At 44.6% G+C, this 25,163-nt stretch overlaps 1 protein-coding gene across 1 annotated transcript; it reads right to left on the bottom strand.

The window, feature by feature from the left end:
* Window positions 1-1,111: 1,111 nt before the first annotated feature.
* On the bottom strand, window positions 1,112-24,653 carry TSPAN18 (tetraspanin 18). Its single transcript, XM_009489891.2, has 8 exons — window positions 24,637-24,653; window positions 18,821-18,912; window positions 17,851-18,045; window positions 12,151-12,225; window positions 6,052-6,150; window positions 4,538-4,717; window positions 2,157-2,240; window positions 1,112-1,159 (listed from the first exon to the last, which is right to left on the bottom strand). Exons 2-8 carry the CDS (start codon window positions 18,881-18,883, stop codon window positions 1,112-1,114), a joined length of 744 nt encoding a protein of 247 aa, XP_009488166.1. The 5' UTR covers window positions 18,884-18,912; window positions 24,637-24,653.
* Between the last annotated feature and the right edge of the window lie 510 nt (window positions 24,654-25,163).

Genomic DNA, 25,163 nt, shown 5'->3' with positions numbered 1-25,163 from the left:
TGATGTTTTTGTCATGAGCCCATGGGAGGATCTCAGGGGAAATCCTCTGAGCAGAAATGACGCCACAAGAGTATTTCAGGCAAACAGCATGGGAGCAGCTGACAAACCTCAGCCTCCTCCATCTAGCACCATGCCTGGAACTCCCCTTAGGCCTGGGAAGCATGTAGGAATCCACTGCAACTATTTATACTAACAGAGCACCACAAAATGTTTTTTGCAAAGTATGAAGGGAAAGGCAAAGGCTGACAAGATTTAAACACTATTTCCTCCCCTTCTCAAGAAGGCAGCAGTATCAATGATTCTTGACCAGAGCCATTATTTTTCCCAGGAGATGGGAACACAGCAGGGGACCATTTGCACTCTTTCATAACAAGAAACAGTAAATCTTAATAGAGAAAGGCAGGCACCAAACTCTCGACCATCAGCCATCCTTAGCTGAGTCCCATTGCTAAATGAGACCATGCTGCCCCTGCTTGGGGCTCCAGAGAAAAGCCAGCCTCATGGAAGTGCCTGACTGACAAGTTTCAGGTGACAGAGGCAAAGCTTCCACTGAAGAATGTGTGTTTTCATTCTGTGGCTGGACACTAAAGCCAGAATCGTGTGAACAACAACTACCTACTTCTGAGATGAGCCACCACTGCTTGTTTCAAACCCACCTGGACAGTGACAGACTTTGGCCAACCTGTTGCCTTATCCAGCCCCTGCATGGCTGTTCTTCAGTCCTTTGCTGTCTAAAATACGATAAAGTTGTGAACGGTAGGCACGGCCTTGCAGGAGAGGCAGCTGTGCTCATCCTCCCGCTCCCCCCCGCCGGCTCCGTCAGTCTCTAGTGCAATCAGCTGTGCTGGGCTCCTGCTCCACGGCTGCTGCAGGTGGCTCTGGGCAAGGGTCCGGTGTACAGTGTAGTGCACATCACCTCAAAGTTCCAGCCCCTGAAGTACAATCCTTTTGGTCATTCATATATTACAACCCTCTTTTTTTTTCTTTTTTTTCCCCTACCCCATTTTGTTAAAAAAAATAAAGTTTTTTGGGTGTTTTCAGGTTTTGTTTCTTCTGACTTTCCTTCTTTCTTCTGAGTACGTGGGGAACGTGGTGGTTCACGGGCCACCTCCTACTGGATCCCTCGAAAGAGACACATGGCAAAAATCATGGCAAACAGCTGGGAAGGTGGGGGAAGAAGAGGGCAAAGACAAAACAGAGAACCGCAAGAGTCAGCTGCATCTTCCAGAAGATTGGCAAAACCCTCCCTGGCCCCAGGACCGCTCCCATAACTCCCTCCTGCCCAGCCGTCAGTGGCGCAGCAAGGGGAACCCTTGCCACCACCCAGGGGAGGCTGTGGCAAAACTTTTTTTCCCCTGAAGGCGATTCCTCCCCTCCCTTCCCCTGTCACCCGAAGTGTTTGTGGCTATAGCAGCAGCCTGGCTTCATTCCCAAACTGCCCTTGGTGTCGCAGGGGAGCAGGCTCCGTGGTCCCTGCTCTGCACACCATTCCCACTGCCCAGAGCAGGCCCAGCGGGGCCTTCATGGGGGCTGCTGGGGCTCTGCCAAGCTCCTTCTCCTTTGCACAAGACAGGGCACTGGGGAAAGCACCCGGCCTTGCCCCGGCAATGCTGCAGGGACATCACTTCTGGGCTAATGTTGTGCCTGGTGGAAGCCTGTTCCTCAGAAACATCACCAAAGAGCCAGACGCTAACGCTGGATAACGGAGATGCTCTGGAGCCAAGACAGTTTCGGGCTCTAAACAGAAGTTTTTAAAGCAAAGGCACAGTTTGAACACATTAACCAAGTGACAGATTACTCATCTTGCTGGGGTGCTGCCCCAGTGAGGGCAGTGTCTGTGGTGGGGCCCTGGGGCAGGCGGTGGCTCCCCAGAACCCCTGTGGCCAGCGTAGCAGGGCGCGGGCTCTGCGGCGGGCCCAACACGAGGCGGCACTGCAGGCTTGCGGCACTAAAAGCGTGCGCCACCGGTTATCTCCCTGCCTTCTGTGGCGAAGGACCAAGCACCCGGCTCTTCCTAGGCAATTAAAACCACAAGCTGATAACCTGCTCACACTTTGCAGGAGCAGCTTCCCCTGGCAAGGGCAAGCACCTGCCCATTTGCCTCGCTGGACATCTACCAACACTTGCTTTTCTTCTAGTCGCACAATACTAAGTACCTCAATGGCCAACACTCCGATGGCAAGGGCTCCTGCAAGGTACACGTAGGTCTCAAAGGAGTTCAGGATCACAGTGTAGCAGCCCTAGGAAGGACAAAACGTGGTGAGACACACCTGAGCAGCACATTGCACTGTTCTCACAGCGCAGCCCTCATTAGTACAAGAGGTGCTCTCAGAGGTGCACCACAAGCACAGCTCCCTCTCAGCCCTCACCCAGCCCCACAGTACAGGAGGCAGAGACCCATAGGACAGTGCCCGGGAGGGGAAAGTTTCGCTGTAGTGGCATGGGAGTGGTTCACACCCACAACCCCTCACTGGCCACGAGGAACTATGTCTTCTTTCAGAGCAGAGAGGATCAGCACAGGAGAGGCACTGCCTCTGCAAAGGGCAGACACTAAGCAGAGGAAAGGACGCTCAGGGCAGATGACAGACAGCCCAGGCTGGCTACGGATAAGGATGATTTATTTAAAGCCAAGGCAGGAGATTCTTGAATCCTCTCTCATAGCCAGCAGCTCTTTCACACCCCAGGACCTTTTCTCTGTGCCTTCACCCAAAGGGGCATGGGTGAACACCTGCTGATCTTCTGGCTGTAGGAGAATTAACTTCATTAATTAATGACCATGCACTACAGCAATCCTTCCACTTATGCAGCACAGCCGCCATCACCTTTAATGTCATTTATTATTGCGCATACAATTAACAGCAGGTAGATCTTCTGCAAAGGTTTCAGGATGTTTCTTGAAATCACCAGCTTATCCTGGCCTCACAGTTCTCCCAGACTAAAATTCCAACCAATCAGCAAATTTCTGCTAGTAGGTCACACGGAAAGGGAAAAGTAGATTGGAGTTTGTCCAATGTAAAAAGTAGCTCTCCTCCCCACTGAATATATACATCACACATACATGTTTAATCCCATCCAGACTGCTGGGATGTTTCAATCACCTGATTTTTTTCCTTCCACCCAAAAAGAGAATGTCTGAACTGCAAAGACAGCACAACAGTTACATACTGGTGTCCATGCCAGACCCTGCTCACTGCGAGTGAGACAACCAGAGGAGACCAAGGGAGAGCACAGAGGGGACCCACTCACGAGGCAGACCCAGGGAGCGCAGACTGTTAAAACCACACTCTTGTCGACATGAAACCACTCAGCTGCAGCTCTGTTCCAGCCATGTTTCAGCCCAATTTTCAGGGCAAAGCATCCAGCCCAGCAACCAAATGTTTGGGTGCTTGCCAGAACTCCATCCTTAACCCAACTTCCAGCATGCCCTGCTCAGCTGGTTATAAACAGGGCTGAGCACAAGTGTGGCCAGCACTGTCCTACCAGCATGGTGTCCCAAGAGCCTGACTTTGCTCCACAAATGCCTGAATTCAGCCATCAGTTGCTTGGGAGTGTCTCTCCCATTTTACAGAAGGGCCTTGCTGTGTGCTTGGTGACACTGGTTGTGCACACTGCTTCTTCCACCAACTCTCTGCGGTGACAAGAGCTCACAGGAAACCTTCCCTTACCATAGAAGTGGTAGGCCTCAGCATCACCACTTAGGGAAAGCTAGATCTGTTATCTGCTTTAACCCTCTTTCTCAAAATGCATTTCTCTTCCCCTCTGTGCTGTTTGTCATCTCTCCTCTCTCTCTTTCCCATCTATTCATGGCAATCAGACCTGGCAGAAGCAGTACGCTGCTGAATGCTATGATCTCTCTCCCGGAGTGCCTTTGCCAACCATTTCCAGCTGCCAGGCAAGGAACAACTCACAGGCTGTTTCCAAGCTCCTTTACTCTCTTTCACAGTCTGCTATCAAGTGCTGAAGAGGACCACTGGTTAGTCTGGAGAGAAAAGGTGGCTTGTACATACGGTCAGTACAGAGCTCAGCTGGCTTATTCATGCTCAGGTAATCACAAGTCAGGAACTTTGCTAGAAAGTTTCTTAAACTTCACATCTTGGTGACAATGTAAGGGAACATGACTGTAGTATCAGTGTAAATGACATTATGCTGAACTGTCTTGTTCCAGTCTAGTATTGGGAAAAATTGCCAAGTCAAGAGGCCTGGCAAAAGAAATGCCCTCTTTCTACTGTAAAGAGTAAAAGAGTAGAGAAATGCAGCTTTCCAACACTTCTTTTCCTTGGAAAACAGACATGGTTTCCTGTGGCTGTTTAACCCTCCATGTCTTGGTTGCACACATTGTTGATGAGGAGTCTTTGTGAACTCAGCTGGAGCCACTACTGCAGGCCATGACTTCAAAAGCTGTCAGCAGAAGCGTAATTAGGATGTGAGCTACAGTCAGAATGGCATGACCTGCCAGCTTCACTAGCTACCCATGACCACCCCAGACACCTCTCTGCCCACTGTGAAACTCCTTTTCCTGATGTGTGGCTTTCCTTACCTGTCTGTTCTGAAACCTCTCGACGCCTGTGAGGCAGGCCTCCTTGTTGACAAACCTCCCTTCCCGGCTCTGGAGCTCTCGCTGGCAACAAGCCTCCGGTATCACCTTTTCCAGAGAGGAGTATGGAAGATGAGTGATAGCTTCGAAATCTTCTGGTCCATTCACTCCACAGCAGGCAAACTAGAGAGAGCCACAGAGAAGAAAGGAAGACAGAGTTGACACTTTGCCCTGAAAGCAGATTTGAGAAATCGACCAAAGACCTATTCTTGTAGGGATCGAAGCTTTAGTCAAAGCAGAGACAAAGCAACTGCTGTTTCTAAAGAAGTGGTTTGTGCTTTTACCTTGGAGCTTCTGTTTCATCAAAGCCTTTTTATAAAGTCCCACTGTTCCCATCTCATACTGTAGACTCCAAGGTACCACTGGGAATATTGCCATGAACTGCACAGGGCTTTGGAGCACATCCAGAATGACTTGCTTGAGATCACCCAGCAAGTCTGTAAGGGAGCCAGCAGTACAATCCAGGCATCCAACTGCCCGTTCTCGCCACAGGTAATGGACAGGATTGTTGTTCCTCAAAGGCACTGCTAGGTGATTCAAGTAAGGTCCCTTTTTAGGATTCAAGTCAGGTCCTTTTTAAGGATTCAAGTCAGGTCCTTTTTAAGGATTCAAGTCAGGTCCTTTTTAAGGATTCAAGTCATACTCTGACTGTCTCCTTCCAGCCAACAAAAGGAAATGTCTTTAATAAAGTCCTGAATCAGCATGAAGGCAGCAATCACCTCTTTCTTTTAAGATCAAAATTTACTTTTCATCTGCAGAGCCCAACATCCTACTCCTCACTCCTGAAGAGATACACCGTGGGCTGTACTGAGCATCAAGTTCACATGTGTGTACACACACACGTGCACACAGAACTTCTTGTGGTAATCAGAACAACTCCAATTCCAATGACACAGTCGATCTGTAACCTGCCTGATTAGGACTGTAATAACAAAGCCAATTTTGATGGCTAATATTTCTATACTGAAAATATACCATTAGGCATACTGCCTAATCTGCCACTTACCAACTCATTTCACAAGAGCAAACAAAAAGCCATTAGTTAGCACCAGTTTTGGCTGCTGTTGGCTGGGAACAGTTTTGAAGCAGTCTGCAAGGTGAAAGGGCCAAGGTAAATGCAGCGATATGCAGTTGCAGACAGCTCCACAGCTTTCTGTGCCCACTGTTTGAAAGCTGGGGGTACCCAGTCAGGTCAAATGCCTCAGGCTTTGGCAAACCACAAAGGCTGACGCAGTCACCAGGAGCGTCGCAAGACCAATGGCAGCTTGCTTTAAGAAAGACCGGCTGCCAGACAAATTCTTATCTCCCTCCCACCACTGCCACAAACCCTGGTGCTACGCTTGATGCAAAAGGATGGTTTAAGCAGGCTGACCCCAGGTGAGCTGAGGGTGTGGGCTGAGCACCATGTTGGTGGCCACTGATCATGGACAGCATGGGACTGGCACAGCATGACTTACTGTGATCATAACAGAGTTCCAGGTGGAAGAGAAGACGTCCGTGTCATTGTTCCTCAGGTAATGCTTCTTCAGCTCCTTGGTGAAAAACTCTCTGGTCAGCTGAAATGCACAGACAATTAGAAATGCAAAGGTTACTGCTGAAACCTCTTTCCCAAGCACTTCCCAAAGCTCTCTCTCTTGTGAATGCTGAGGGTTGTTTGGTTGTTTTGGTTTTGTTCTTTTTTTGCAAACCTCAGAGGAGAAACATGGGGAAAGCCACTGGCTGAACCATAACTATATCCAGGGTGAATGGTACTTGTTCAATAAAACTGTTGCTCACCAAAAATCAGGGATTGAATTATAGCTGTACTTGTAAGCTAATGTTTGCATTTAAAGGTTGGTTGTTTTTTTTAAATATTCAGCGGTATTTCAAAGTATTTCATAAGTTGAAACAGGACTAAAACAGCTTTTAGAAATATCTTCAAATCCACACCCAAGTAGTAGCTTAACTTACTATGCTTCATGAGGTCTACAATCAAAGCATGATTTTCCCCTCACTTTTCATGTTAAACCAGTTAACTTCCTACTAATGACAGGGCAACTGCTCTGAATTTACTTCCATGTGTGAGAAGGCAGAATCAAGCTCTAATACCAAACTTTCTGGGGAATGAAAAGGAACTAAAAAACATGTAATGAATACGAAATGTTCAAGCCAACTTACAAATCAGAAAAAAAGACCATTTCCTTGACAATGCTTTAGATTATCTAAACTGACCCACACACATGAAGAAAAAAAATCCTCTTTATATTTCCAGTGCCTGGATAATTTAAACAATTTTTCCTAAGGTCAACAATAAAATGGAATGGAATTTCATTTACCCCTGTTTACATTTACAGTAAAATAGAAAAACTGAACCAACATTTCTGCTCAGTGTCTCCTCAAAAAGTTAGACACCTTGAAATTACATTTACTTAGGATCACTCTCTGGAGGAGTAGTAAATATACAGACTTAAAAGTCATCTTAAACCGAATTCTCCAATTCAATCTTTCCACCTTTCTAACACTTCAGGATGAAAACTTCACGGAATCCCCTTTTCAGGTTCCCTACAGGTCTTGACTTATGTGGTCCCTTCTCTAAAATACCTTGTGATTTGTGATCCACACAGGCAAAATCTCTCTGCCACTGCAAAGCCTCACTGAAGGGGGTTGGACTCGGCTGGATACAGCACTGCTCTAGTGTTGCATATTTGCAGGATCCAAAATTAAGCTGCCTGAAAAAGACCTCCCCTTTTTTTTTCTGTTGTTCATACAGCACTGCAGATGCAGTAACATATACTGTTACGAGTTGTTTTCAGGTTCTTGATATGCAACGTGAAATATCACACATACACATACATATGTATGAGATGTATGTGTGGGCACAAAAGCACAAGCACAAAATTGTTTGCTTCCTTTGTAATTCTATAACAAAATTTAAGGAAAAAAAGAGAAGGCTATGGTGAATCTTTAAAAGACCCCAAATACCATGTAATATTAACTCTCTTTTACAAATACAAACTAAGGCCAAATTTAATGTCTAAATCAATACTGGGTAAAACTTTGTCACAAAGGCTTGAATGATGTAGGTAGCTCAATCTCACTACCTTTTAATGAGATGTGCTGCTAAGTTCCTAAATCACTTTTATGAGACAAGAGATTAACTCATTTTTTGCTTCTGAATATTAAAATACCAGAGGATCAGAGAGGACTGGCATTTTCCTTTGGGAATCTGGCATACTGAGGGAAGGTCAGGTTAGAAGACGCTGAAACATGTCCTCAGTGCTCTCCTTTCATTCCCTTTCTCAGCGTACTTTATCCATGCAGCATCCTAACCTGCAGAGACAGCAGCACTTTTTTTTTGGTGCTTGTCTGTTTCTGAAGTGCGGACTTTGAAACTGATATTACCATTGGTAATAATTCCAGCCGACTGCCTTTGGCGGGGTCTAAAACAAAAGAGTCATTTAAATATAAAGTGAAACCTTTATTTTGACAGCAGCAACCCCAGAGGAAATTGTTCAGAGTTTGTGTGCGATTTTTACGAGACTTGGCCTAAAACAAAGCCTAGTGCTGGAAAGGTAAGTTTGCCAGGAAAATAACTGATTCCATTTTGTTGCTCTTAAACTACTTGTCCTGAGCATCTGAAGTTCAGAAAAATGTAAAAAAAAAAAAAAAAAAAACCAAACAAACCCACAATCAAAAAAAACCCCCACAAACCATGGATCAGCAGAAGCATCTTTCCTCCTTTAAAAAAATTGCTGACAAAGGGGGATAAGAGTCAGCAAGACAGTCCTACTCACATGCCCACAGCCCCCCTCTCGCTGAAGCTAGTAATGGCACTGATAAGGTCTGTGCACACTGGAGTACTATGGGAAGAACTATTCAGGAGGAAGCAAAGGACCAAAGGACCTACTAATAAAATCAGATCTTCACACACACTTCTGACAACACAATTGTCTCAGCCACAGCCATGAACAATAAAGAGCTGTCAGCTGTATTTTCTTCTAGCTGTTTTGGGGAGAACATCTTCAATACAGAAGAAGCATATGCATGTGTACATTTACATGCCAGTGAATGAAGTGGGACTGTTTTGTCACACTGGTTCAAAAAATAGCTTGGCTGGGTTACTGCAGCCAGATGAAGGGGACTTACGAAAAAGAGGGCATTTCTGCACAACACGGGTGTGCTGGCACTGGCCCAGAAGGTCACAGCCTTCTCATGCAGTGCTGTGTTCACGAATACTGAATGCTGTGCAAGCAGCTGGCTTCATGGTGCCTGCTCGGAAAACAGGACACGCTCCTGTCTATCTGCATCTGCCTGGAGCATCCTAACATTTCTTGGCACAGTGCAGTGCTTGTGCTGCAGGTACAGTAACCAGTGCTGCACTTCTCACTTCCACAGTGCCTTCCATCCAAGAGACCTCCAGCTGCCCAACTGAGGGATGGGCAGTTCATGTTCTTTAGTTTTTGCCGCATGCCTGAGGAAACAGAGGTATCAGGAACCAAAGCAACTTGTCTATTAAGTGTCAGAACTGGGGCTAAAAATCCAAACATCCTAACTCTGCCCAGAGCCCTGTCACTGGACTCACCTGTTCCTACCATCCCGGTTTCTTTCTTGCTAAGACAATTCACTAAGAAAAAGTGTCAAATATCCCTCCAGGGTTTTTCCCATCCAGACCTCTGAATGGCATATAAAAAGCAATTCCTGCACATCAGTCAAATTGCTCTTTCACAGCCTCTCTCTATTGTTCATGGAAGATGTTATTTTATGGTGGGTCTTCTAGATGAAGAAGGGGTCTCCACCATCCAAAAACTCCTTTACAAAGGAAGAGAAACTCTGGTACTTCCATAGATGATTAACAACAGCCTTCCTCTTCAGAGACTGCTTTTAAACAGTTCTTTGGGAGTGCAACTGTATCACAGTAGCTCACCACTACAAATATAATTTTCACTAACACCACCACCACACTCTGCTTCACTGACTCTTCCTCTCATGTCAAACCTCAGCAGAAAACATCTCTTTTCTCCCTTATTTTTGTCTCTTAATTTCTTTCACTCCCTCAGCTATTAATAATTTAACTTTATTGAGTGTTTGGGAGCTAGTTTGGACGTAAAACACTGTACAAGAGAAAGCTGCACTGAACATTATCTGGAAAGTGAACAGATAGAGCGTATCTTTCTCTTTTGACTCATTTTATGCACCCAGTGAGGCCACAGCCATATGGACTGGTGCAATGACCATCACAGGAGCCCAGCTGGTAAGGTTCCAAGAAATTTAGGTCACCTAAATGTGCATTTACCACCACACACCTTGAAAGTAACTCGTTTCGCAGGGAAGAGAAAAACACATCTGAACCTGACCTTAAATTGCTACTGTGAAGAATTCTTCCCAACACAGGGTCACTGAAAGACCACCTCTGTCCCCACGGACATCCTGTCCAGCCATCTAGCCTCACCCTAACCCAAAGATGACAGCAAAATTAGCCACCAAGCCAGAGGAGCTACCACCAAAATACACAGCAACAGCAAAATAAGGTTTGTTTTTTTTTTTTCAGAAGAAACCTGAGGAGAGAACAAACCACAAGAATGTGCAGACTGAGTTTAACTACTGCACAGAGCCATCTCTAACTATGTTGGGATCTGACGTTCTTCATTCCTTCCCATTTAAGCCCTTCCTGTCAGTCATTCTGACAGAGTGGGAAGCTGGTGATACAAACAAGGAGACAAGCTCAAGAACGATAGAATTTTGTTCCCCTTCAAGTTTTATCTCATAAAACACCACCAGATGCCACAGAAGTCTAGAATAACCACTGTGACCTGATCTTGCAAGGTAACATATCCTCACACATCCCACGGCTTCCATGGGAGTGGAAGGTACCAATGCTTTGCCCAGAAGCAAGATGTAAGCAGGCTCCTCGTGACGGAGGGAAGAGGACCCAGCCAGCCCTGCAGTCACCCCCCACACAGGGCTCGCAGCGAGCCTGGCTAGTTTCTTGTACCTTTTACCAGTTTCCCACAGGGAAGGTGGGAGGTGGGAGCAGTCAGCTGCCGGCTGCTCGCCCAGCCCCTGCTCACCAGGAACTGCATTCTCTCTCTGTCATGAAGCCTATACTTGGGTCTGCAGGGCAGTTTCTACGTGTGCGGTCTGCTGCTTGTGCTGAACCAAAGGAATTCTCTAAAACCTCCTAACAGCAGAGCTGTAATGACCAGAACACACCAGACCCCCCATGTTGCAACCTATTTATGGAGCGGTAGCTGTTCCCACGAGGACATGGTCTCAAAGCCTAAGCTGGAATGGGGCACCCACTCTGCGTACAGAGTTCTGTCCCTTCCCCACTGCCTTCAGATCTGAGGCAAAGACAAAAGACCACCAGCTTGTAAAGGGAAAAAAAATCCTCTCACTACCTCCCCCCCAAAGACCATCCTACTGCACAAACACCACGCTGTCTTGCTGTGAGCTTCCTAAGTCTTGGTTCTTTGCTTATCAAAAACTTTTTATATGAATAAAATTAAAAGTACGTCCTGGCTCAAGAAAATCACCATTATACATGGCCCGTCTATGCTCATGCCACATTTCTGTCACATTCAGTACAGGGAACGTGCTCTATGTTCTTTTACTACTGGCAGAGGCCAAATAAACAAACAAACAAAAAAACCTAACAGTCCCTAGTGACCACCTCTACTGACCAATGTTTTTTAACAGCCATCACTCAGAGTCATATTTCAAAGATGACTTGAGAAGGATGGGCCTAGTTCAGTGAGGCTCTTCTTTGCTCATGTGGGAACATGAAAAAAATGCACAAACCTTCGCTGGTTAGAGAAACAAATGAGACTGTGCTTACTCCTAGTGTAGTAAAACCTTACTACTGGCATAGCAGAGGGATGATGGCCATATAATAATATGCATAGCAGTGGAGTAGAGAAAGGCTACATCATATGAAACTGTGGAGAGAAGGACCAGAAATTTGTAAGCAGGGCCATATGCAAGGGATCCATTGATGGGACTGAAAATGGGACATGGGGAGACTTGCTCAGGGCAGGGCAGGAGGGATATCTTACAAGCAGCATTGAGAGGAATCTGGTGAGCACCAGAACATGAAAATTCAAGAAGGAATATGATTAGAAGATGCACAAGAGAGTTTTTGCACTGCAGAGCAAGCATTAGCTCTGTTGGGAAAACAGGCGGTTTCACTATTAATATTAATATTAAACACATGCTGTATTGAAAAAAGAAGAGAGTTGCTTTTAACCTTAGTATGACTTTATTATAAAACTTCTCTCTGATGGAATGTGCAGCTGGTTTGGCTGTAAAAGAATCAGGAAGACTCTAAAAACTTCAGGATTTAACTAGTCCCCCAGTGTATATCTCCTGTGTACATAAACCAACCACCCTGCACACGCGAGGTTAGTTAGCATTCACTGGTTTGCTGGTAGTTCTGCAGACTGAGGGTAGTAATGAAGCAGGTTCATCGGTATTTGAAACAAACAGTCAGTCTACAAAGGAATCAGCCACCATCGAACACCATGTTCCAGCTGGGTACAATCCCACCGGGGTTCAGAGTTTGCCCACCATCGGATACTTACATTTTCTCTGAAGATAAAAGCCAGGATTGCAGCTGAAAGCTCCGCCAGGAAGATTAACAAAATAAACATGAAGAACTGGAAGAGAGAAGATGAAAAAAAAAAAAAAAACAAAAAACACAGACATACCATTAGGTGCGTGCAATAGGTAGTAGGAACACATGGTTTTGCTAGTCACCAAAGAGACAGAAAAAATAACCGAGGAAACTTTTTTTCCCCCTGACAATTAAAAAAAACCTATGAGACCGTACCCTGAAGCAGCACAGCCACTCTCTGACCATGTCACAGGACATGGGAGCTTGTGATGCTTTTGCCAGGTTCTAATGGGTAAAAAGGAATAAGGCTACAGGACTTGCAGCAACCCCTGATAAATCTGCACCAGGTTAAAACAGTAAAGCCTACTTTGATGGAAAAGGTTATATGAGTGTATAGATGCTCGTACAGGGTTAAACTGTCCTGACACAGGTGTATGCATCACATACATACACCTACATATGCACACACCCCTCACCACAACATAAACAACATAAACAATGTACTGAAATATGATCATGGTTCATTTTATATAGAAGGAGGTAGTGGGACATATACTCAAATATTTATACCTATGACCACAAATGGACTCTTTTCAGAGTATTTTGCATTTCAGGACAAAATTAGCCTTGGTTAATATCCCCATTCACACAATGGGGTTGCACTGAGTTAAGTATTAACCATGCAGAAACTCTACAGAAAGTTGGCAACACACCATCATAATTCTAATTTCATTATGCAAGTATCATCCATGTCTTGTATAGTATCCAAAGTGTGCATATTCATATCCTTAAATTAAGGGCACACTGCAGACTTGACAGAAAGCAATAGCCAGCAGATTGAGCGGTAGCAAAAGAGAAACAGGCATCCAGTTTGAAGTAAAACCATTACATTTATGTCATCATAATTCTAGGGAAGAGAAATGAAAGCAAACAGAGAGGCACATGGTTGTTCAATTTAAGCTGGAACTGTATTTTCATCTTGTTGCCCTTGCAACCTTCTGCTGCTTCAGTCTAAAAGTCTGGTATTCAGTCTTACTAAAGGCATCTTGTTTCTGTGACATTACCAAGCCTGAGCGATTCACCATGCCTTCACCACCCACCCCACAGAAGTAAATCAGATGCACATAAGAGGTCTCATCCCCAGAGAGACTGACATCTTGCTGCGAGGGTGCTGTCCCCAGGACCTTATCCATCCGGATCGCTCAGGTACTGTGGAGCGTTTCCAGCCCAGGATGAGCACCGGGATGAGCGCCGGGACTCCTGAGGACTCCCACCTCAGACCCTCCTGCCTGGAGGCAGCACAGAAAACTGGTACACAGCTAGAAGCAAAACTCAAGTAGAGAGGAAAAGAGTGTTGAAGGGAACAAATCTCCCAGGGCAGCAAAGCACTCACTGGCATCGAAGAGCTCAGGACTCAGCCTGTCTTTGGGACTGATTCTCAGTTACATTCATGCCTCATGCTAGTTTGATGCTGCTTCAGTCCATAACAAACAGTAAAAGCAACAGGCAGGGATGTGACCTCTAACATCCTTAAAACAACAGATGTTGGTGCTGAGGAACTCCTATGGGAACAGAGCAGAAAGCGGCTAGGCTCACATCCTCTCCCAAAATAGCATTTATTTCCATTCTTGGAGACCAAATAGTGGGCTTGAGGAACCGTAAGTCTGAACTAGATAGACCTTTTTTTATGTTCTTATAGCCATAAAGAGAAATCACCATTTGAGAGTCAGCCCTTCTAAAATTCAAGGATCCCAAGAATTAGCCCACAGACTCAAAGATGATTTTACAAAACTGAGTGAACATTTAGAAATGAACTCAGACTTTGACACCATGTGAGAAAAACAGAAGTGAACAGAGAACGCAGTAAGACCGCATCACATGGAGGGTAATAAACATGTGGTACATGTTACCAACAAAGGTGGCTGAAGCAACAAGTAGAAATAAACACAAGAGAAGTCTGGATGGGTTTTTTTGTGTAAGAAGGTTATTGAAGGTCTTTCTGAAACAGAAGGCAGGCAGATGGGGCCAGAAGTACTATTGTGATCCCGAAGCAATGATTTATAAACAGTGTCTGAAATGCCATTTTCAGTAATGGAGAGAGAATTCAAACTACCTGCTTGGAATGGGCAAAATGTTGTTTTGTTGTCAATTATCAGAGCTGTAAGTGATTTTTCCCCACTGGAAAAGTGCATGCACCACCCTGTCCCATTTGTCTTCCTGCTTCTGCAGTGGAAACAAAAGAAAAGGAGCCTGGGCTCAAATGACAAAACAAGAAGAGTCAGAGGAGCAGGGACTTCAGATGCTAACAGAATGCTGTTGCTTGATTTTGCTGAACTAGTTAACTCTATAATTTATTCTTACTGCTGGAGTTTTCTACGTGGCTTCTTTTTTTCCTGCTCAGAGGCTGTTTTGTTTTTAATTTCACCACAGGAGGGCAAAGAACAAGTGATGAGAATGAACGATGCTTCGCAAATTCACATCATCATCCATCAAGGGACCTCAGCATAGTCACTAAGAGGTCTAAGGTGGTGATCAAGTGATTAATCCCATCACCCTGCTAATTGCATTTCATTTACTGATTACTGGGAGACACATGTTCACCCAACCTCCAGCACAGGTCTGTGCAGAATTGGAAGCAGCCATTCCCAGATTATCTCTGATAAGCTTCATTATCATTCCCAAACTGATTTACACTTACATTGTGCAGTCTGCATTACAGCTTTGTAACAGTTACTGTAGAAAAAACACGAGCAGCCATTAGGGCTGATGAGAAAAAGAAGATGGATCATCAGTGTTTCAGAACTTGCTCTCAATCTGCATTTTAAAGAGAGTCAAAATCTGCTTATTATGTTTTGCCTCCCAAAATTAAATTGATTACCGATACATGAGAGCACTAAACAGCCAACTGGTTAATGCATGGGACACAGCAGCCTCACATTCAAATTCATGCTTGAGACCCAACACTTGAACACTGGTACCCCCCGCATCCAAGGTGAACGTCCTGAGGAGTGGGGTCTCACATGTTGGTCAAAAATCCTGCCTCAGCTCCTGGTGATGGTTACAGGTTTATCGGATGTTTCCACAAATCAATGTTTAGTGTTTCTTTTCCACAACTCATGTATTGTTACAGTTTCAGCAATGCTGTTCCAAAAAGAGCAGCAACTGCCTTTAACCCAAAGGACCCACATTTTCGTGCTGAAAAGTATCAGGGGCTACTGCATCCATTTTACAAGACTGCAAAACAGGACACCTGCACTCAAAACTAAGCCAAATGAAGCTAACATGGACTGTTCTTGTTGCAAAGCTGAATTCAGTCCCGTGGTACAATGTTTGTGTGCTCAACGGCACTTTGGATTCTGATTTTTATGGTGTTCTTTTGCAGTTAGAGGGTCTTTAGGACAATCCAGAAGTTATTCAATGTCTGATTTGCAGGCCAATGTTTGTTGCTTTTTGTGAGCCAAGTCCAAATGCTGGGAAATCTAGAAACACTTCACAGCTTTGTGCTTAATGCAACATGTTAGGTTCCACAGTGATGTTTTTTTACTAAAAGACAAGCAGCTTAATGAAAAATAAAAGTCCTTGCAAACACAGAAGCCAGAACCTAGAGAACATGCATTTGTGCATGTCTTGTTCCTTCTATCTTCTGTTTACATTTGGACTAAAAGCTTCAGATATACATTATGCATCACTGTGAAATCTCACTCAAGCAGCTCTCTGGCTCATCAATTCTTTAACAACTTTGTAAGTGGACTTGATTTGATCTAGCAACTTCTCCCCAAGTACCACCCCCCATGAAGCCTAACACTCTCCATTTTGCAAGGTGTTCCCAGTCTCTCTGGCATACGTCCATGACTGGTTTGTCTTTTCAGCGCCTAAAATTTACTCCCATCAGACTTGTATTTTTACAGTTGTTTTATGCATTTTAACATCAGCTGGTGTGGCCCCCAAAAAAGCAGAAATTAGCAACATATCTCTTCCCACTTGGTATCAGCACAGATCCTCATCCAAGTGCTTCACTGCTGTTGGACATGAGATGGCAGGTTGTTTAACAGAGTTGACTTTGACACCAGAGGCCCTGGAAGACCTGATCAAAGTGGAACACTAATTCCTCATCCAGTAATTACTTTCAGAGTTTCTCCTAGTCTAGGGCATTGCTTCCAGCCCATAAATTTCTCACAATCCAAGTACAAAATAAAATAATAATAAAAGTAAATAAATAAAGCAGCAGGGCTCAGAACTATCTCTAAGAGTCAGAAAAGTAATAACCACAAAATTGAGTGCACTGGAGTATAACCAAAACCCCAGGAGAAACATTCAAACCATGATGTAACTCTCTGATGTTAAATCAGGAAAGAGCATGACACAGAGCTCCCTTCCTTCAGCTAGGTCCCCAATCTGTACGCAGCAGACATGGTCCAAACTGAAAATATTACTCTCCCATTCACTTACAATCAATACTCCTCATCAAACATAACTTTTAGTTTCTTAATCTAACAGGCACAGGCTTTGAAGTAACCTCAGGCTCATCGGGCCTGATCCTTTGCATTTTATTAGGTTCCTCTGGGCAAATCTCCATGACTTCGCAGGTGATACATTTGTTTTTCTGATTTACTTTTGAGATGAGTCACTAGAAATCAAACCCACAATGGCTTCCAGAAAAGGGCTCTCATATGTAGGTTATGAATTCAAGGAGTGGGTGAGTCAAATGCCAGAGAGAATTTCCCTCAGTGAAGCCACGCTCATCTCTAGGAAAAAATGTTTTTTCATTCAAGAAAGAGGACTTTCCTGTTCTGTTTAGAGACAAGCCTCTTTTGCACCATGAAGAAGCTGTGCAAGATACAATCATAACAAAACACGGTATGATCAAGATTTAAAAAAAAACAAAACAAAAAAACCAAAGCCTCAACAGACCCAGAGCGACAAACAAAAGATCATGTTTGACAAAAATGAAAAATAAAACTAACTATCTTTGTCTTTCCATACATAACTGGTAATGCCTTCTAGTAAGAGATAATGGCTAGAAACCCTGCAGTACCAGAACTTATGGCAGAGGTCAAAAGTGACCTATTTTAGAGGCTAGCTCTTTGTAAATAGTACTTGATAACCACATGGGCTGAAATTTAACCCTATCATTCAGGGGAAAATGTGCGCAAAGATAACAAATCTGGTTCATTTTAGGAGCAGAGTAGGCTGCATAAGGGAGTGACCAGCTGTTGAGAGCTGCAATGATAGGCCACCATGCAGTTCTGAGCTAGGCATTTCTGCTGACATGGGAGGCTCTGTTAGGGCTTTGCTCCGCGTGCTCCCTCTGCTTTGTTGTGAAGCACTGGGGAGCGAATCCACAAGTGGAACAGTGGGTTTTGGGTGGCCAAGAGAGGACCATTTCTAGTCACTTTATAAAAGTAAAAAAAACCCCAAACAAACAAATAGGACCATTCTGAAACAAAGCTTAACAAGGTCAACATACACTCCCAGACTCCATACCCACTGGGCTCAAATCTAGTATAGGGAAAAAGCAAATTCTTTGTATTTCTAGCTGTGTGTAAAAGTACCCTAAGCCTATTTATTATCAGACACTCATTCATGCACTTACCACAGCATCATCTATCCAGTCACCCCCATTCTTGGGAAGCACCAAAAGGCCAACAGAAAATGCAAGAACACTTACAAAAAGCAGGAGGCATTTATTCTCACGGATGGCACCACAGCAGCCGAGAAAACCCAGCAGAAAGAGCATCGCTCCCATAGCCAGCATGATGTACGCTCCTGTGAAGAGCAGAGGGTTGGCAGCCACTATCTCTCGAAAACCTGTGGGATCCACAATGACCCAGATCCCGACTCCCAGCAGGCACGCTCCTCCCAGCTGTCATGGCACAAGGAGAGGAGAGAGAGGCAGATAGGTCAACATAAAACAACTGCTGCAGAAAAAATTGATTCGTTGCTATTTTTTGATTAAAGGTGTTAATTTGGAGAATTTGTGTTTCTCTGTGGCATATATTCTCCGCTGAGCAGGTGACTGCTGACATGCTACTCCTAGTATCTCTTGCTCACTAAATGAACCATTTGCAGCAAAAGCACCTTTCTTCCTTGACACTTCATTCTACCAACTGTTTACTCCCTCCCTAATGCTGAAAGACCGAGTCTCGAGCTGCTGCCACAGCGGTAGGGAACAGCCCAGTGAAGGGGCACACGTGAACCATCCCCACCACAGAGGCCAGGGTGGCTGGGCACTCCCACCCTTCCTGTCAAAGACAAGAGCAACAGGATCACCAAGAATGACCCTACATGTGGTAGGAAAATGACTGTTTCCTAATGAAAACCTCAGCAGGGCACCCAGGACTGGAAAACAATTTCTTCTACCATTCAAAGACAGACCATGTACACTACTAGTTACAGCTTTCCCTCTGGTCTCCCTTACCAAGGACAGGAATAACTCAGACAACAGTGACCACTGCGCTGGCTTGCTGAATATTTGAGCATCTTCGGATGCTGCAAAACCCTCAGTGATTGCTAGAGCAAAGCTGAAGGGATATTCTGTACCGTGGCAACTTTGCCAAATTACAGCCTATCCTGCTGGGGAGCAGCAGGCTGCTGGAAACAGGAGGATTCAGGAGAGAAAGTGAATTCTAAATACTTACAAATATAAAGAAATTGAAAAGAAACATCAGGTACTTCATGCAGCTCAGACAGTCTCCCTCCATGGTCTTCAGGCTCCTTGATCCAATTCTTCCTGCAAAACACCAGCACTTCCTTAGCACACTCATTTTTTATTGGAGTGACACTGTCCTATCTCCATTTGTATTTCCCCCAAGATCCTGTGGAGTTCATTATACAGAAGACTTCATTTCTTACCTGAACAAGACAACATAGCACAGGCTAGCATGAGACAATGATCGCTGCTAAGTCTCTTTGCATTCTTCCAAGTCTAAAGGTGAACGCAGATGCAAAGAGGAAGGTTGCAGGAGAGGAAAGCTCTAGCTTTCCTTGCAGAGTGAGATGCTGGGGGAAAAAATATCCCTCTGCCCATTAAGATATTTTTTTTTCCAGTCCCTAAAGCCTGTCAAGTCTAAGCAGCACTGAATGTACCTGTCTACTTCACACCAAAAAGGTCATATCGACACAGGAGCCAGAAGAAGCTGTGCCCATTTGAAAGACTTACAAGCAAGCAAGCATTTGGGACAGTTAACTCCATACAAGCTTCCTCTACAGAATGAATGCCACACAAACATGGACAACATTGTCAGGGAAACTTGTAGACATTTGGAGGAGCTGGGCTGGGAATGATTGCAGTGTGTGGACATGGGAGGGCCTGAGGAGGCTGTCCTCACACAGTTACTCAGCCTGGGGCACACCACCTGCTTGTCACGCAGTGTGAAATGTTACTGTGCCAGCGAAGTCCTGGTGCTCTACACCCCACCCTGCAACAGGTCTTTTGCAGGCAGAGCCCATGGATCAATGTTGGTAAGCTTTTAAGAGCAGGAAAAAATGCTAAGGAATCTTGACCAGTTTTGAAACTCCATGTCCAAATTAGACAACAAACTGCTTCGGACTGTATTTCTATTGGAGGAAAAGCTATAAATCCTGACCAGGTGAGGCTACGTTGGAAGAAAGTTTCTGCTTGCTGGTTAATGAAGTGACTGTGTCTCCCAATATGCAATTATATCACCAAGTACCCTAGAGGGACAGACAAATAAATACATAAAATAGTAAAACTTTCACTGAAACAGAAGGTAATGCAGTCATGGCACCATGCACAGATGGATGCATACATATGCAAACACAGAGGCACAAGTTTGCTTAGCTCCACGGAGAAACCTTCCCGAAGCCCACATGCTTCTTAACCCACCTCTTTCCCTTTCTCCACTGCAAATGCCATTCCCTAAATAGACCTGCATCCAATGACATGCTACGTTAGCAAAGCACATTCAATTCACTTAAAAGAAAAAACAGATATTATCCAAGGTTTTTACTAGGACAGAAATAAAACTCTTTCTTTCACTTCTTCATTGTTTTTGTTAATCCATAAAACTTGGGAGTGCTGTAGAGCCTTGTGGCGTGCTTCCCTCTGTGACCATGCTTTAGCCAAATTGCTGAGAAAACACACGGCAGGCAGAGCTCCCAGCGATGGGCTGCCTGAGGTAAAAGCCAGATTTTTATCATACAGTGTGTGTTTGCTGCACTTCTTTGACTTGGCTTGAAAATCAAATCAATTCCTTCCTAGTGGCAAAACAGGCAGAGACACAACTGGTGTGACACAGAAGCTCATGTGGACATGCAGCTGCTTTCCCCCTGCATCTTCACGTGCCCGGGCAGGACCACAGTGTGCCTCTGCTGCCTGGGTACTGCCCTTTGCTAGAGAAATCCCGAGAAGATCCACACAGCCAGTCTTACAGTCCACCTTGCTTCTGGAGAAACACAAATCTGAATCCGAACCTGAGAACAAGGGCAATATTTTTCTTTACAAAGTTTATTTTCTTATACCTCTGATACACAACTGTTCTGCCCAGAGAGACTCAAAGCCAAGAGCGTGGCTGCAGGAGAGGGAGTGGGGCACAGAACTCTGACGTAGTCCTGGAGAAGATGCCTACAGCTTCCTGATGGTGTTTAAAACCATGTCTGCAAATCTCACAGAGAAAGGAGATCTTGAAGTCCAGAAGGGTAAGGAGCAGGGAGGGAATTCTTCAGTTTCATGGGAAAGGTGAACCTTCAGCTCCACTAACCCATAAGCTTGGACACTATGTTAGAGAGGGATATGAAAATACAGACAAATCGATAGGATACTGGAACTTCAAGAGCCCCGCAATTAGTGGCACCCAGACGTACCCATCACCACACAAAAAAGTTATGCTCTAATGAAACAAAGGATGGCTAAATCTCAGTATATTAGCCAAAGCCTGAAAGTTATCTGAGCAACTTCTAAGTCCTGCTGCCTTAAGCACCCACCCACATGATCCATACCATAGTAACCTTAGGCAAAAAAGGAATAGAAAGCAAACCAGTTTAGCCATATTGTGCCACTTCATCTCACTACAGAGGCACCCACATGAAAAACATTGCCTGTGGTCCAAGCAGCAGCAGCTCCCAAGTCTAACACTGTCTTGCTGCTTTGTACAGTTGATAAATCACATTCCCGCCTTACTTTACTTTCCATGTCTGCGTCTGCTTCTTCTGCAAGACGAGGAGGCTTCCTTGGAACTGCTCGGATTTACAGCAGCTGAGTACAGGCCTCCATTTCTTTTCAAAGTCAAACCTAAGCTACGATTCCTTGCATTGCTCCTGCTCATGCATCCACTCAGTATGTTAAAGTTTTCTAGTTGCGAGCAGGGAAGGGAGTCTTTAAATCCATTGAGCAATCAGGTCCTGAAAACTTCACTGGCAAGGCCATGCAGTCACAGTAACCTGGGAGCAGCACGAACACATGCACACTCGGCTTTGACAAGTGAGGACTCCCTTGTTTGCCTGGGCAAGAAATTGTCCCCAGTGGTGGTGCTGGGCTCAGATTTGTCATTTCTAAATCCACCACGCTTCACACAGCAAAGCAACAACTAAGTACAACTCTACTAATTGTGCTGTGCTTCAAGCCAGGAACACACCCAGCGGGGCTTACAAATCCCAAAGCCCTTCAACCCAGGATGTGCAAATGGAAGTTAGTGGCAACAGTGCGAGGTCTGGGCTGGCAAAGCCAAGAACAGAGCATGTCAGAGCTTCCACATCATAAAAGCTCAATGCAAACTTCCAAAAAATGTCAACCCCCTGAACTCATCTAAGAAACAGGAGTTCTGAGCAACTCTTTCAGTGCTGGAACTTAGAGCTTGGAGAGACCCGCACATACCAGCATAACACACCCTTTCCAGTTTCTGCTGGGTACCCAGATTCCAAACCAGCACATGCAAGATCACCATTTGGATCCTGTGATTGCACTGATTAAAACAGGGCAAATCAACCAAAAGCACGATCTGACCTCTTACGTAGCACTTAAAACTGTTTCATGTCAGAGGTCAAGCACTCCAGCATATATGAAATTTATTACCATCTAGTTCATATACACAGTAGTGCTCTAGACTTTGAAGAACATATAACTAATGCTATTTACAAACAATGCAAGCAAAATGCAACTAATGTTAATTACAAATAATGTAATTATGACACCATTTGTGCCAACTTCTGCCTTACTAATTAGCTGAAGGTACCTGAAGTCCCTGATGACAGGCTGCATGGAGAAAATAACTGACATGAAAGGACAATCCTGACCCGCAGAGCTGCTTTTTCCTTTTACTTCTTTTTTTAAGCCATACACACAAAAGGCAAATTTTGTAAGTTACTCCTACTACATACTGATGCAAGTGTGATAAAAACTGAATGCCTATGTCTTAAACTACCTTTTAAAAATATCTTCTCTCCCTTCCTCCAGGCCCCAAATTTGTGACAGATTAAGTTCTCCTCTGCAGGAGACATTTAATGCTAAGCAAACATTAACAGTCAGAACTGCAGAAGACAGCGGCTGACAGATGCTTTCCCCGGCTTGTCCCATCTCAGACCTGTGAGACATATGAGATGCAGTTGTTTTTGTCTGAAATGTAGCTATAAAATGTTCAGCTTTTTCTTGGGCAGATTATTCTACGTTTCTCCCCCCCTAATATGAATTTTATCTTGCAAAGTGATGGGGAGGCTAAAAATCCCCAGCACTGTAGCCAGGAAACATACCCCAGCTGCTGTAATCAGTTAGGAGTAAAGTCCAGTTTTTCAAGGCAATGCATTTTTTTGTTCTTCAGCCACCATTTATTTCCTTCCTTCTGACATTTGTTTTTGCACGCCTTGCAGCTACCTTGATTTTCACATATCTAAAGGCAGCTGCTCAACCACACCCCCCAAAACAGCTTCCAAGTTTCTCTCGCTACCACTGACATTTCCCTCTACCCCCATATCCCTTTCACACTGGATTGAAACCCACAGTTTCATTTCAGTTGCTCCTTCAGCTTTGCCTTGGAGATGGAATCACTAAAAAAATTAGGTTGGACAGGACCTCTGGATGTCATTGAGTACAAACATCCACTGCCTCCAACCTGGGCCAGTTCCAAAGTTTGATCCAACTTCAAAGTGAGAGCAGGTTGCTCAGGGTCACATTAGTTAAGTTTTTAATATCTCCAAGGACTGAGATTCCCCAGTGTCTCTGGGCATCTCTTCCAATGTTTGACCACCCTCCTTGTGAAAAGATTTTTCAAAACAGCTGTCCAAGGTGTGTCCAAGTTACCTTGTGGTGAAAGGAACAAGAGTATCCCTCAGATGTGCCAGCCTATCAGAACTTTCAGAGGCACCTTATCTTCACCAGTCTCAATCCTTGCATCTTCCATATCATACTGCTCCTACCCTTTACTGAAAACAAGTGTGTGAACTATTTTCCTTGCGTACCATTCCAACCATGTAATCCCTACCCCTAACATACGTTTGCAGACTATTCATATTTCACTACATAAAATTCAGACATTGTGCACTTGCCTGATGGCTCATCACAGTCTCCCTGTCTCAAATACTTGATAGAAATCACAGAATAACCAAGACTGGAAGAATCACCTTGTCCAACCCTCATGCAAACCACGTTTTCAGTCACTCCTATCACATTGTCCACGTATATCTTCTTTTCACGTAAGAATCTCTTTGCCATCAACATGCACTCATACATTGCTTCCTTTAAAACCTAAGAACCAGTTCTGCAGTACCTCCTGCAAAATATTAGCCAACGGCTTGAGGAGCAAATGGAGCTAACTCACACCTACTTTCATATTCATGCACAATGCAACCAAGTAAAAGCAGAAGACATGTTTGAAGCTCTCCAGAACCACTGCCAGACAGCCTTTAAAGGAATTAGAAAACATGGACCAGATTCTCTTCTAAGTCAGTGCATCAATTTCTAGAGGCTGTCCCTGCTGAGATGTCACTAGAAATGTCCCTGAAGCTCTAAGCTGCACCAGCGATGAAGGACCACCACAACCTGACATCGCTCCATTGCGTCCTCTCCCCAGCAACTTGGCAGCCCACCCTGTGGCTTGCAGGTATGAAGACTTGACTCAGCATGCTTGCCTTCCTTCACAGAGCAGCCTTCTCCCAAGAGGATTTCTGTGTTCACTATCTGCAAGCAGTACCCAACTCCTTTAAACCGAAGTGGTGGGGTCTGCTAAAAGAACATACCTAACAGGTGGTGCCTTCCATAAAGCCCTCTCAGAGTACTATTTCCACACAGTCTGCTCCTCTAGATCGAACAGAGATAGGGGCAGTTTAATTAGGAGACCAAAGGGGGATGACTTGCTGCAGGAGACCTCACAGGCAATGTGGTGGCAGATAAGCTGTGTATTTCTTACCCACCTCCTGCACACCATAGCTACACCTAACCAGCCTTGACAGAGATGCAGAGAAAGCATCTGGCATGCAGAAAGAGTGAGCTGTAAACAAGACTCACCTTCACAAATCTTGGGACTTGAAGTAGTGTCTATTCTAGTCTTTAATTGTCTGTGTGTCCCATGTATCTCTTTCTAGCCAAGCTTGTCCTGTAAGAGAAAAATATGCAATTACTGAAGAAGTCAATAAAATGCAATCACGTTAAATACACAATTTATTAAAACACACCATCCTGATGAATATGCTCAGTCTAATTGCCACCTTAATTTAGTGTACATTAGCACTAATGAAGAGCTTTTAATACCCAGTGAGGGATCCAATTCCTCAGAATCTCTTTAACAGCGTTTGGGCTATTTTAAAGGCCCACAGACCACATGTAAAGCTATAGTCCCATTACACATGCACCTCATACCACAACAGGATTAGATTAATACCAGCTGCACCTTCAATATTTTATAGGAGCTTTAGACAAACTTTAATCTGCTGTGACTTTACAGCCCATTTACCAGGAAAATGGAAACGGCAGAGGAAGGGAGATGGAATGCATCTTGAGGAAGCCCAGGCCAGCCATCAGGAGCAACGGCCTGA

Source organism: Pelecanus crispus, chromosome 6, assembly GCF_030463565.1.
Source record: "Pelecanus crispus isolate bPelCri1 chromosome 6, bPelCri1.pri, whole genome shotgun sequence".
NCBI lineage: Eukaryota > Metazoa > Chordata > Aves > Pelecaniformes > Pelecanidae > Pelecanus > Pelecanus crispus.
Note: the sequence above shows the minus strand (reverse complement) of the source record. Positions and strands in the feature narration are given on the sequence as shown.